The sequence below is a fragment of the Diplodia corticola genome (genome assembly GCF_001883845.1).
Source record: "Diplodia corticola strain CBS 112549 chromosome Unknown scaffold63, whole genome shotgun sequence".
Lineage (NCBI taxonomy): Eukaryota > Fungi > Ascomycota > Dothideomycetes > Botryosphaeriales > Botryosphaeriaceae > Diplodia > Diplodia corticola.
The window spans coordinates 96,889-108,624 of NW_017971542.1; the positions used below are offsets into that span (position 1 = coordinate 96,889).

The window sequence follows — 11,736 nt, forward strand, 5'->3', positions numbered from 1 at the left end:
GGGGCCGCGGACGGAGACGAAGAGGAGGTTGGAATTGGATTTTTGGGGTGGTTGGGGTTGGGACTGGGACTGGGATGGCTGGGGGGGTTGGTGTGGTTGGTGCGGGTCTGGCGCGGTGGGTAAGGGTGGTGGTGGTGGCGGTGCTGTTGGTGTTGGTGTTGGTGAGGAGCTGGATGATGGGGGTGGCGAGGACGGGGAGGTCGACGACGACGACGATGGCAGCAGCGGCGTCGACGACGACGGCGGCTTCGGCTTCGGCTTCGGGCCGCGCGTGTCGACGGCGTCGGCGTCGGCATGGGTGCGTCGCTGGCTGCTGCTGCTGTGTTGTTGTTGCTGCTGCTTCCTTTTGGGTGCTGGCGCCTTCGTGGGCGGCATGGCGTACCGGTAACGTATAGTGTATGTATGTAGGTGTGGAGAAACGAGAAAACAAAAAGAAAACAAAAAGGGGAAAAGCAGACGGGAAAGAAGCCTCGAAACTAGGCGCTGCGTGGTATGACGTGACGTGACGTTGCAACAAGCACGGCGCCACAAACCGCCGGAACGCGAAGCTTGAGTAGATGTTTGGCTGTGGACAGCTCTCTCTCTCTCTCCCTCGAGGAAGGAGCAGCAAAGCAAAGCGTGCGTGCGGGGCTGAAGGACGGGTAAATAAATGAGAGGCGTTTTTGATTATTTTCTTCTAGAAGCGCGCTATGCGCTGCGCTTGTCGTTGGCCTTCCCACGCGGGGCTTAAGCAAATGCCTACCTGGGCCAAATTTCCTCTCTTGCCTTTTTTTCTATTTTTAAACCCGCAATCAATCTGGTCTGACAGTCTCGTCGCTGCCTGCGCGCCAACGTGCCGGTTGATTACAAACTCGATTCGGCAACACCAGGGCTCGGCACCAGTCCATCACTTGCCTCACGTTGCCTCTTCGGCTCGTCGCCTTTCCATTCGTCAATCCCAAAGAAAAGCGCGGGAGATCGGCCAACCAAGGCCCCCCATACTGCTCCCTTCCCCTGATCCTGATCGACGGCAGTTCCCGCTAGTTTGATGGCGCCGTGCACCAACAAAAGCCGTCGATGAATGCCTTGTCGTCTGCCGAACCCGCTGGTGTCTGCCCGTCTGCGACACTTTCTAAATCGAGACTGATTTTCAACACGTTAGGCCTTCTTCCGGCATTGAAGCTTATACATTTCACATAATCTATCAAGGGTATCGTGCATCGTGAAGACAAGACAACCGTCTGCCTGCCCCTAGACTTCCCACACATCCACCGACGCCGCCAAGTGAATACATCCGCCCCTACATACACCACCAACAATCAACGTACATGCAAATCCTGCCTCCCCGACTGCATCTACGTCGCAACCCCGTCCACGTCTTCGGGTCCGTCGTCTCCCGTGACTGACGAAGGGGTATCGGGCGGAGGAGGGGCAGAGGACACGGCGGGAGATGCGGGTACCGACGGCGCCGCAGATGCAGATGCCGCCGCCACGGCCTCCATCCGCTCCCGTATCATCTTCGTCAGGGCCGCAAACTGGATCGGCTTCGTCATGTACTCGTCCGCCCCGGCGCTCAGCGCCTCGAACCGCGCGCTGGCGCTGCCGAGGCCCGTGGTGACGATGATTTGCACCCCGGCTTTCGAAACGGGGGCTGCTGGGGCGGGTGACGAGACCGACGTGGCACCCTCTTCCGATGCCGTCGTTGCTGACTCGTCTTGGTTCGTCGACGGTGTGGTTTCCTCCATGCGCTCTCCTGAGGTGGTGGACTGCTTCGCCTGTCCGGAAGCCGCTGCATCCACCTCCGCCGCCGTCAAGTCTGTGGCCCCGGATTCTCCGTCATCACCATCCTTCATCGGCTTCGTTTCCGATAGCCGCTCCGCTCCTCCGCGCTTCCCCCCGTCTCGTCCTTTCTCCGCTCTTCTCTTCTCCCACGCCCTGATCTCCCGCGTCGCTGTGACCCCATCCATCACCGGCATGCTCAAGTCCATGAGGATTGCCGCCCAGCGCAGCGGGTCGGCCTTGAACATGTTGACGGCCTCGAGGCCGTTGCTGGCTGAGCTGTGGTCGGGGAACCCGTTCTTGGATAAGAAACCCGACGCCAGCCGCACGTTGATGGCGTTGTCGTCGACGATCAGGATGTGCGTCCCTCGGCGTCGCCCTTGGGACGACACGGAGCGGGATCGACATGATGACTCTTCTCGAGTGTGCCGGCGTTGCAGCGGTGATCTCAGTGTTGGGGTTTGGCGGAGGGGACGGCATTGGTCGGGTGTGGCTGCCGCGTCGGGTGTTGCGTTGTGAAGGAGAGATGGCCGTTTGAGCGGTGTAGAGGGGCGCTGCACCGGTTCGCGGGGAGCCGGGGGAGAGGCGGCTTGGTCTTCACCAGGGCCGTCGCTCGGTCTAGGATGGTGGGGTAAGGTGGTTATCGTCCCGCCAGCTGGACTTTCTGACGACCTTTCGAGCGTCGAGCTCTGTCGGTTGAGGTAGAGTCCGAGGAGTTTGGCCAGTTTGTAGGGACCACAGCTGAATGTCGTAGAGGGTCAACAAAGATTCGGTATGCGGCCCTGCAGCCGAGGAGGGGGAAAAAAAAAACTTACGGTTGAGTGATGACTTCGATCCAGCCTCCAACGATCCTTGCGTCCGTTCGTAAAGTGGCGGCTTCGGTTGCGTCCAGTGCAATGACGACAGTCATTCCCTTGTGAGGTCGCGGCTTGGACATGTACTCCATGTTCGGCCCCGGGTAAATGACCAATTGGTCGGCCTCTGGGTCCACATCGGCGACCGTCTGCACCTTGAACCACTCGCGCACTGTTCCGGCAATCGATTTGACGAAGCTGTGCTCCCCTTGAGCGACGCAGTCCTGGACGTCTGCAGGCTTTGGGAGAAGCTCGCCCGGAATGCAGATTCTTCTGTGCTGGACACGTGCCGCAATGGTTTGAATAAAGTTCTTGCCGCTCGCAGTGCGCTTTGCCAAAGAGACAGTCACCCGCACCTCGGTCCCCACATCCTGCGTGCTCTGCACGTTGATTTTGCCGCCCAGGCTGTCGACGAGCAGCCGTGCGATGCTGAGGCCGAGACCGGTCCCTGGGGCGAAGGGGTCCTCCTGCGAGAAGGCCTTGAACAAGCTGTTCTGAAGAAACTGGGATGATATCCCAGTCCCCGAATCCTTCACCGTCAGACAGACCTCGGTCTCGTATTCGTCGACATCCGTCGCCGAGAGCGAGACGCGGATGAAGCCGACGCTGGTATACTTGAGTGCGTTTCCGAAGAGGTTCATGAGAATGCGCCGCCAGACACCCGGCTGCATTGCAAAGAGCCACGATCGGTGATCGGGCATGTCGAGGATGATGCGCACTGGTCTGCGGACAGAGTCTTCCACTGAAGGCGATGGCATGTCTTGGTGACCTGGGTGCAAAAAGGTCTCGTCGGATTCTTCGCCCTGCTGGGTGGAGCTTATGGTGTACGAGTGTCCGGAAAAGACGGCTTCGACCGTCTCCTCGGTCAGCTGGCGGAGATCGACAGTGGGTGTCGACGGCGATGAACGGAGCGCCGGCCGCTGCTTCTTCGAGGGCCTGTCCGGCCGTCGGTTCCGCTCGTTGATCTTGGAATACTCCAGCACGTTTCTGACCGTGTCGAGAAGAGTCCGCCCGCAAAGGCCGATGGAGGTGACGACGCTGGTCTGGAAGGTGTCGAGCGGCATGCTCTGGAGATATTCGACGCCACCCAGAATGCCATGGAGCGGCGAGCGCAGCTCGTGGGACATGGACTCGACGAAGGTGGTCTTGGCCTTGTCGATGGTCAAGGCGTCGAGCCGGCTCAACTCGGCCATGATGCTGTTGCCAAAGGTCCGAAGATAGAGCAGGTCGCTGCCGTAGGACAACTGGCGTCTAGGATCCGTAGTCCAGCAGAGGGCGCCAGCAAACCACCGTTCTCGCTGAAAGTCCCAGAGAGGGACAATTGCGGCGCTCCGGGCATCCTGGGCGACTTCCATGATGGCGGCCACGGCAGAGAACCTGGGGTTGCCTGTCCGCTTCCGCCTTGGGCGATGTGCCGCGTCGTCGCCGGAAGAACTCTCGGAATCGGGCGACGGCGGCAAGTGAAAGACTTTGCCTTGCGGGTTTTGATTCAAGAGACGCTTCAGATCAGACTCGGCCAGCGCGAGGTAGTCCTTTTTCGGGTGGGTCCCGGCGCGGCTCGAGATGTCCGTGTCAGCAAAGCCGAGGATCTTACACAGGGCGGGGCTGTCGGTGCCAGTCGAGTCGTCGTCGTCGTCCTTTCCGTCGCTGGATGCATCGTCCGTGTCGCTGATGGACTCGGACGAAGGCGTGCTTCCGGCCGAGACGCCCGGGTTCGCCAGAGAGGCATCGAAGATGATGACGCCCGACAGACTGCTCGAGTCTCTCATGATGTTGGCTGCGCGCGAAAACATGCGCTTGGCGCCAGAAGGGAGGATGCTGTCTTGCAGGGTGAAGAGGTCATCCGCACTCTGGGGGGACTGCATGTCGGCAGCAGTGGCGGGGGTCTGGACGAGCGGGTGGAGGCCGTTCAGAGGAGTGCCGTTGGCAACGGGCCTCTCCAGTATGGGCAGGTCAGAAGACTGGGTGGGCAGCGAGGCGGTGGTGGGGATCGGGGGGCTGCGCGGCACGTTCAGCTCGGCCTGGTCCTGCAGATCGGAGGCGCCGGTGACGAAGGAGGTCAGGCCGCGGACCATGCGCTCGCCGCGCTGGCTGTCGTCCATGGCGCGCGAGACGTTGAGGTACGACATGGCGGCGACGGCCACGTCCTGGAGGGCGCGGACATGGTGGGGCCCAAGGCCGTCGCGGGGCTCGTCGTCCCAGACGGACAGGCTGCCGACGACGTCGCCCGTCTGGGCGACCAGCGGCACGGCGGCATAGAAGCGAAAGCGCGGGGCGTGCTGGACAAAGGAGCGGGCTTGGAAGCGTCGGTCGTGTTGCAGATGGTCGATGACGATGGCGGATGGCGGGTCATGGCCGTCGAGAAGGAGCTCACACAGGCCGGCGCGGCGCGGGAACGAGCACACGCCCAGCCACAGGGCGTCGCCCGCGTCGGTATCAGAGTCGAAGGGAGGGGTGTCGCGGCACACGGGACGGGCGGGCGTGGCCTCGGCGAGCACCGTCTGCGAGTGGCTGTCGATCAGCGAGATCAGGGCGTGGCGGGCTCGCAGGTGCAGCACGGCGAGCTGGGCGATGGCGGTGAGCACGGCGTCACTGGCGGCGCGCGGGCGGTGGCCCTTGGGCGGGAGGCAGTCCGGGGCGGCGAAGAGGGCGGGACTGAGGTCGGGGACGTCGAGGCCGAGCGGATGGAAGCTGCGGGCTGAGATCAGTTGGTTACCAGCTGGCCAGACGGCAGAAGGAGCCTTACCTACGAGCAAACATGGCGGTCCCGGGCCCGCTCAGCCTGGCTCATGGCCGCGGGCGGCGGGCGCTGGGGCGCAGGCGGCAGCACGGGAGCGGGGGCCATGATGCACGCCTGCTTCGGTCAGGGCGTGGGATGGGGAGCATTGAGGGGCGGGGCGGGCGCATGGAGAAGCAAAATGGCATCTGGGTTTGCGATGGTGAGGAATTGGGCGTAGATATATGATGTCGCACGCGCGCTAGGAGCCACGGAGCTAGCGCCCAGCCACGCGCGCGGAGCGGCAACCGGTTTTTGCCCCTCAGCCGCCATCTCGATGATCATGTATCGACGATCGGGGAGGACGTGCGTCTGCACTTCAACTTCGCCGTCTCACTGACTGCGGAAAGAACTGCCGGGAACGCGCCAACGAGCGCATGCCAACCCGCCCCTCGGGCTGCGCTGTGTCGCGTGCCTGGCCACCGCTGGCCATGGAATTGCCCTCTCTGCCTGACGTGGTGACTTGTGCTCGGCAAAGTGCAAGAGCATCGGACAAGTGCAGTCACCCGCCCAAACATGGCCGAAATGCGACATCCCCCTCCTGCGCACCGAGTCGATGGTACGAGCCTCGGGACTGACTCTGCACCCTCATTCAGTTTGAAGACCAAGTGAGTTCGTGCCGTTCTTCCAATCCTTCCTATGTCTTGTGTTGCACCTTGTTGGGAAGACGGGCCTGAGGCGAGGCTAGCGTGTTGCCAGAACTCCAGCCACCAGATAGGCGTTCGGTGACGGGAACATATACACGGAAATACATCTGGTAGGAGCGCCAAGCCTGATGTGCTGCGTAGCCAGTGAAGTGACGCCGACACCAGCCGCCATTATTCCCGAACCACCCCGTTCGGACCCTTTCCTGCACCAACCTGTGCCGCCTTCGCCTCAGCCGCCTCCCCGCCGTCTGCCGACTTTGTCTCCTTCTCGAGCCCGAAATCAGTCTCCAGCTCCTTCCTCAGCTTGACCGGCCGCTCGAAAAACACAGCCACGAACGACACTCCGGCAAACACGACCCCAATCTGCCACATGCGCTTCAAGCTGTCCGCATACACCCTCACAATCTGCCTCCTCGTCTCCTCCGACGCAAACGACTCGACAAACGCCTTGGACGCATGCTCGTACGCCCCACCCTCGCCCAACGCTTCCCTCGCGCCCGCATCGCCGACCCGTCCAACCAACTCGGCGAACCGATTGTTGAACACGGCCGCCGGCACCGACACCCCCCAGATGGTGCCCACCGACCTCACAAACGCCCACGCCGCCGTGCTCGCCGCCGCATCCGCCTCGCGCAGCTCCGCCTGCACCGCCGGCAGCAGCGCCGGCATCACCGCCCCCAGCCCCGCCGCCACCACCACCTCCAGCACCACCCACGGCGCGTCTCCCCCGCCGGGCCCCAGCAGCGAGCAGCACCCCACGCCGACGCCCAGCACGAGCAAGCCCCCAAAATGCGCCGCGCGGAACCACCCCCCCGTGCGCGCCATGACCGCGCCGACGCCCGCCGCCGCGGCGGGGAAGGCGAAGACCACGGGCAGCAGCTGCGCGCCCGCCCGCCGCGGCGTCGAGCCCCGCACCGCCTGCAAGTAGACGGGTAAAAAGTACATGACCCACACGGCCAGCAGCGCGTGGTTGAAGCTGACGACGAGCGCCGCCGCCGATGTCCGGTTGCCCGCCACCCGCCCCGGCACCACCGGGTGCGGGCACAGCCGCGGGGAGCCCTCGCACAGCGCGAAGACGACGAGGAGTGCCAGCCCGCCGCAGAGGGGCCCGATGACGGCCGCGCTGCCCCATGCGTAGCGCGACCCTGCGTAGGTCAGCACGTACTGGACCAGCGTCGTCGAGGCGATGAGCAGCGCGTTGCCGACCCAGTCGATGCGGCGGAGCAGCTGGTGGCGGGCGGAGGGCACTGTCGTCGTGGCGTCGTCGCCGCCGCCGTCGCCGGGCTTGCGGACGCGCAGGAAGACGAAGAGGATGAGCAGCGCGGCGGCGCCGGTGGGCAGGTTGAGGTAGAAGATCCAGCGCCACATTCCCGGGCGCGAGGCGAGGGCGCCGCCGACGAGCGGGCCGACGGCCGACGCCACGGTCATGAGGCCGAAGAGGAGCGCCGTCTTGCTGCCGCGGTCGCGCAGCGGCACCAGGTCGCAGATGATGAGGTCGACGAGCATGTTGATGCCGCCTGCGCCGATGCCCTGGAGCCCGCGTCCGGCGAGGAGCTGGGATGTGGTTTGGGCTGTGCCGGAGATGGCACCGGCGGCGGTGAAGATGGCGACCGAGGAGATCATGAGCCATCGTCGGCCCCAGAGGTCGGCTAGTTGCCCGTATAGTGGCTGGCAGGCTGCGCTGTGCGGTGCCGTTTGTCAGTCGGGTTGCGGGGCGGCAGTGACGGGAGGCACGGTGTGTACATGCCTTGTCAAGAAGTAGATGTTCATGACCCAAACGTAGTTCTCACCGGCTCCCAGGTCGGCCAAGATTGTCGGCAAGGCGGTGGCCATGATGGAGCCTTCGAGGCCGCTGAGCAGAGCTGAGAGCGCCAGGCCCGTAAAGATGATCCAGAACCGCCACCCGTAGCGGTTGCCATTCGTGTCTTGCTTGACATCTTCTTCTGCTGCCGGAACCGCTTGATGCGCATCTCGGTCCTCGAGTTCCACCACACTGTCACAGCGGTCTGCATCGTGTGTATTTAGTTGCATGTTGACGAGGAAAAGTCTGGCCGACCGCCGCTGCACTTGCCTCTCTACCGTGGGCACCCGGGTGCTGAACTCATATTTGCTCGCGAAGAGGGCAACACTTGTGACATCCAAGTCCATTGTTTGGCCAAGGGGCTCGTGCCCGTCCGTCGGCTTACAACGCGGGGGGATCGCCAGTCATAGCGTGATATGTCATTCTCCGCTCGGCGCTTGCAACATGCAGCAGGTCGATTAGCAAAATCGTCGCCGTTTCGGGATATCCTTCCCTCTTTCTCCACGGCCAATACTGAACCGAGTTCGTCAACAGACCGACTGCGACTTCCTGTTAACCGGATTTCTAAACACAGTGACAGCCATCCATTCGCAAGAGCGTCTTTCTACTGACCCACTCTAGTTTCATAATCTTGTTACATGGTAATGGGAAAAAATAAACACGCCGGGCTTACGCTGTGCTCGAGCATGGCGAAGATTTCAGCATTTCTCGCACTTCCGATCCACAATTTGCTCAGCAGCCGATGACGAACACGAGCTGGCTGGCCCACCTCCTTCACGGAAACAATATAGCACATGACGATCCAGCCATGGAGCAGAGGTTGCTGATGGTAGTATTTTCCACCAGGCTCCCAAATCCATGTGGCATCTTCGCACACGTCATCGGCAAGAACAACACGTCGTCCCTGACTTTGTTTTGTGAAGTGTACCGTGATACGGAAATTCCAAGGCACACGTTTCACGGCCGACGGTGCAGAACGGTTGGATTTGTCGTCCAGTGACACACGGCAGGGACGGACCATCACCTTCAGTCGTTCCCACCCGCCCGTCAGCAGCCGCGCATGCCGACCTTCATCAAGCATAGCCCGCACCTTGAAATCAAATACCTAAACTGTGCGTCATCCCACCGTGTCATTGGCCTCGATGCTGACGTCGTCCTGAGAAGTCGTGTTCTGGTCAAGGGCCCCAGCTGACGGACAAAACTTCTGGACAAACACCCGGACCGTTCAAGGCCCCACCTTCGCGGCCACGGTACTACGAAAAGAAGAATGACTAGTAATTTTGCTTTCCTGAGCCACGGCGTCTCCGGTGAAGCGGCTGACCTCGGTGTGACGCGCAGTGTTGTTATCAAGGGCGTTTTCTTTGACCGTGGGGCGCTTGGGAGGTGCTGGGCAATGTCTGTTGCCGTACTTCAGAAAGGTGACTCCCCTCGGTCATATGTGACGGCTTCGAACTGGCATAAATAGAGCGAGACATTGACTCCGAACGGCGAGAGCTTCAACGAGGAGTGAACTAGTCGTATGACCTGGACGTCCACGGTTCGGAAGGACCGGTGCAGTCGATTTGTTGGGAGACCATTAGTATCAGCTCCAACTCAGAACACCTTGTCGACATACGCCACTGACCATGCCACCCAGAAAACTTCTTCCAAGCCTGGGTCAGCCTGGGAGTCCCAATCCCCACAGACCCGGGAGCGGGAAGCAAAATGAGAGTATTTTGGGCGCCCAGCTCCATTGACCCAAGGAACAGGACCCGATCCTCGGCGCGTATAGCCCATCACGACAAGATTCCTCGAGGCCCAACTACCATCTCCTAACCATGCATGCTGTCTCGAGAATCGAGTTCAGCGGAACCGTCGCCACCGGGGTTGAATGCATCTCACGCACAAGTGACGAGACTGGTTCCGTCAAAGCGCGCAAAGAAGTCATCCTCGCCGCCGGTCCAATCCACACGCCACAGACCTGCAACCATCCGGAATAGGGCCCCTAGACCTGCTGAATAGCCTAGACATTGACGTCCTCGTCGACCTTCCCGTCGGCTACAACCTGCAGGATCACCCTACGCTGTACTTTATCTGGAACTGTTCGCGAACCCAAGAACCCCTCGAATTCGGACAAGCTAACAGCACCACCACAGACGCAAACGACGCCCCTCCGTTGGTGCCGGCGACGCATACAAGTTCGACGGTTGATGCGGTGGCGGAGAAGGCGAGTTTGTCGAGTGTGACTAGGATGTGCTCTTTGCTGACTTTCTGCAGGCTGCGGATTCGATCAAGGAGACTTGTAGGTATTGATGATCATGGCCCCGATCACGGTGCTTGGATGGCATGTTGGCCGGGTATGATGTCTGCGGCCTACCATTAAAGACAATTGTGAAGACGACAGTCACGACAAAGACACGGCTATATTTCTTATAGGAGCAGTACATGGCCTAGAGCAGACTTCCACAGGCTGATTTACTTGCTTGCATGACACAAGCCATGTTAATGCTATAGGCTCGGCGGGATACTGACCAATGGTTTTTTAGCTTCTTTTTAAGCTTGTTGGTGGCGCAAAGCTAAATTCCCACAGACCGGGCATACGGAGTGCTTCCCGTTTTGCCATGATGTTCGCCTCATCTCTCGTCTATTTGCACTCCATAGCTTACCTCACACACAGCCCGTTCCGCTTCGAAAGAGTTTCAGCCAATCTGCAGGAGATAAGCCACACAGCACTAACTCGTCTCAGCTCTCCTCCGTTAATATCGCGGTGTAACCCGAGTCATGGACGAAGGATTTCCGCCCCCAAGGCGCACGGTCGACATAGCCCCAGCCTTGCCCGCATTTAGAGCGCTGTAAATCCCCACGTCCTGTTCCCCGAGTTTCCCTCTCTCTCTCTCTCTCTCTCTCTCTCTCTCTGTCTCTCTCTGTCTCTCTCTCTCTCTTCCTCTCAGTCTCTCCTGGGGAGGAACCACCATGTCGGTGAACGCGAGCTTCTTCCTGAGCTCCACCGAGGACAAATGCGTCTACAACGGCGCCTCGATAGACGCCAGCGACCTAACGACGAACGGCAACCTCTGCGCCTACATCCCAGGCGTCAACCGCGTCTGGGCATGTTCAGCACCCGACAGGTATGTAGTCCACCAACCCACCGGACCACGTCCAGGACTAACCACGATCAACCACCAGAGTCTGCTGGAGCTACGACCAGACCTGCAAAGGCGGCTCGACCACGACGCCGGACGACACGCAGATCTACTGCGGCTCCAACGGCGCCGAGTGGTGCTGCAGCGACCAGGAAGAATGCACGCGCACCCCCGGCCAGATCAACGTCTGCTGGGGCCTCTGGCGCAACCCCACCTACAACATGACCGACGCCGAGGCCCTGCTGTACAACCAGGAGCACTACTCCGTCCTGGCCTCCACCACCACCGCCGCCTCCGCCTCCGCCTCCGCCGCCGCCTCGACTGCCGCCACGACGTCGGCACCCGCGACGAATGCGGCGTCGGCGTCGGCGTCGGCGTCGGCGTCCAGCGCCGCATCCGCAGCTGCAGCCGCATCATCGTCGTCATCGTCGGCGTCATCGCTGTCATCCGGGGCGGTAGCGGGGATAGCCGTGGGCTGCGTCGTCGGCGGCGTCGCGCTGGCCGGCATCGCGGGGCTGATTTTCTGGCGCAGGAGGAGGCGGGGGGGCAGCAGCGATGGCGGCGCGACGAGTACGCCAGATGCCGCGACGGAGCAAAAGTATCGGGAAGGTGACGGCGAGGCGTTGTCGCATGAGTTGCATTCGGAGGCTCAGGTGTACGAGGCGGAGGGGAGTGCGGTGTATGCGCGGGATGGGGGTCAGGCGAAGGTGGGTGGGGCGGGGACGCATGAGTTGCCGGGGCAGAGGTATGCGTGATGGGGGGGGGGGGGGGGGGGGGG

General features: G+C 61.7%; 4 protein-coding genes across 4 annotated transcripts; 2 read left to right on the top strand and 2 right to left on the bottom strand.

Moving 5' to 3' along the window:
* Positions 1-1,334: 1,334 nt before the first annotated feature.
* On the bottom strand, positions 1,335-5,457 carry BKCO1_6300025 (sensor histidine kinase response; the record flags this gene model as incomplete). Its single annotated transcript, XM_020278121.1, has 3 exons — positions 1,335-2,499; positions 2,574-5,303; positions 5,363-5,457. 3 exons carry the CDS (start codon positions 5,455-5,457, stop codon positions 1,335-1,337), a joined length of 3,990 nt encoding a protein of 1,329 aa, XP_020126530.1.
* A 749-nt stretch (positions 5,458-6,206) lies between these two features.
* BKCO1_6300026 (major facilitator superfamily protein) lies at positions 6,207-8,183 on the bottom strand (the record flags this gene model as incomplete). The annotated part of the gene is made up of 2 exons (XM_020278122.1): positions 6,207-7,703; positions 7,779-8,183. 2 exons carry the CDS (start codon positions 8,181-8,183, stop codon positions 6,207-6,209), a joined length of 1,902 nt encoding a protein of 633 aa, XP_020126527.1.
* A 1,470-nt stretch (positions 8,184-9,653) lies between these two features.
* Positions 9,654-10,121, top strand: BKCO1_6300027 (uncharacterized protein; the record flags this gene model as incomplete). Its single annotated transcript, XM_020278123.1, has 3 exons — positions 9,654-9,774; positions 9,843-10,046; positions 10,093-10,121. 3 exons carry the CDS (start codon positions 9,654-9,656, stop codon positions 10,119-10,121), a joined length of 354 nt encoding a protein of 117 aa, XP_020126528.1.
* Positions 10,122-10,788: 667 nt separating this feature from the next.
* Positions 10,789-11,713, top strand: BKCO1_6300028 (uncharacterized protein; the record flags this gene model as incomplete). Its single annotated transcript, XM_020278124.1, has 2 exons — positions 10,789-10,943; positions 11,002-11,713. The coding sequence occupies 2 exons, from the start codon at positions 10,789-10,791 to the stop codon at positions 11,711-11,713; spliced, it is 867 nt and encodes a 288-aa protein (XP_020126525.1).
* Positions 11,714-11,736: the final 23 nt, after the last annotated feature.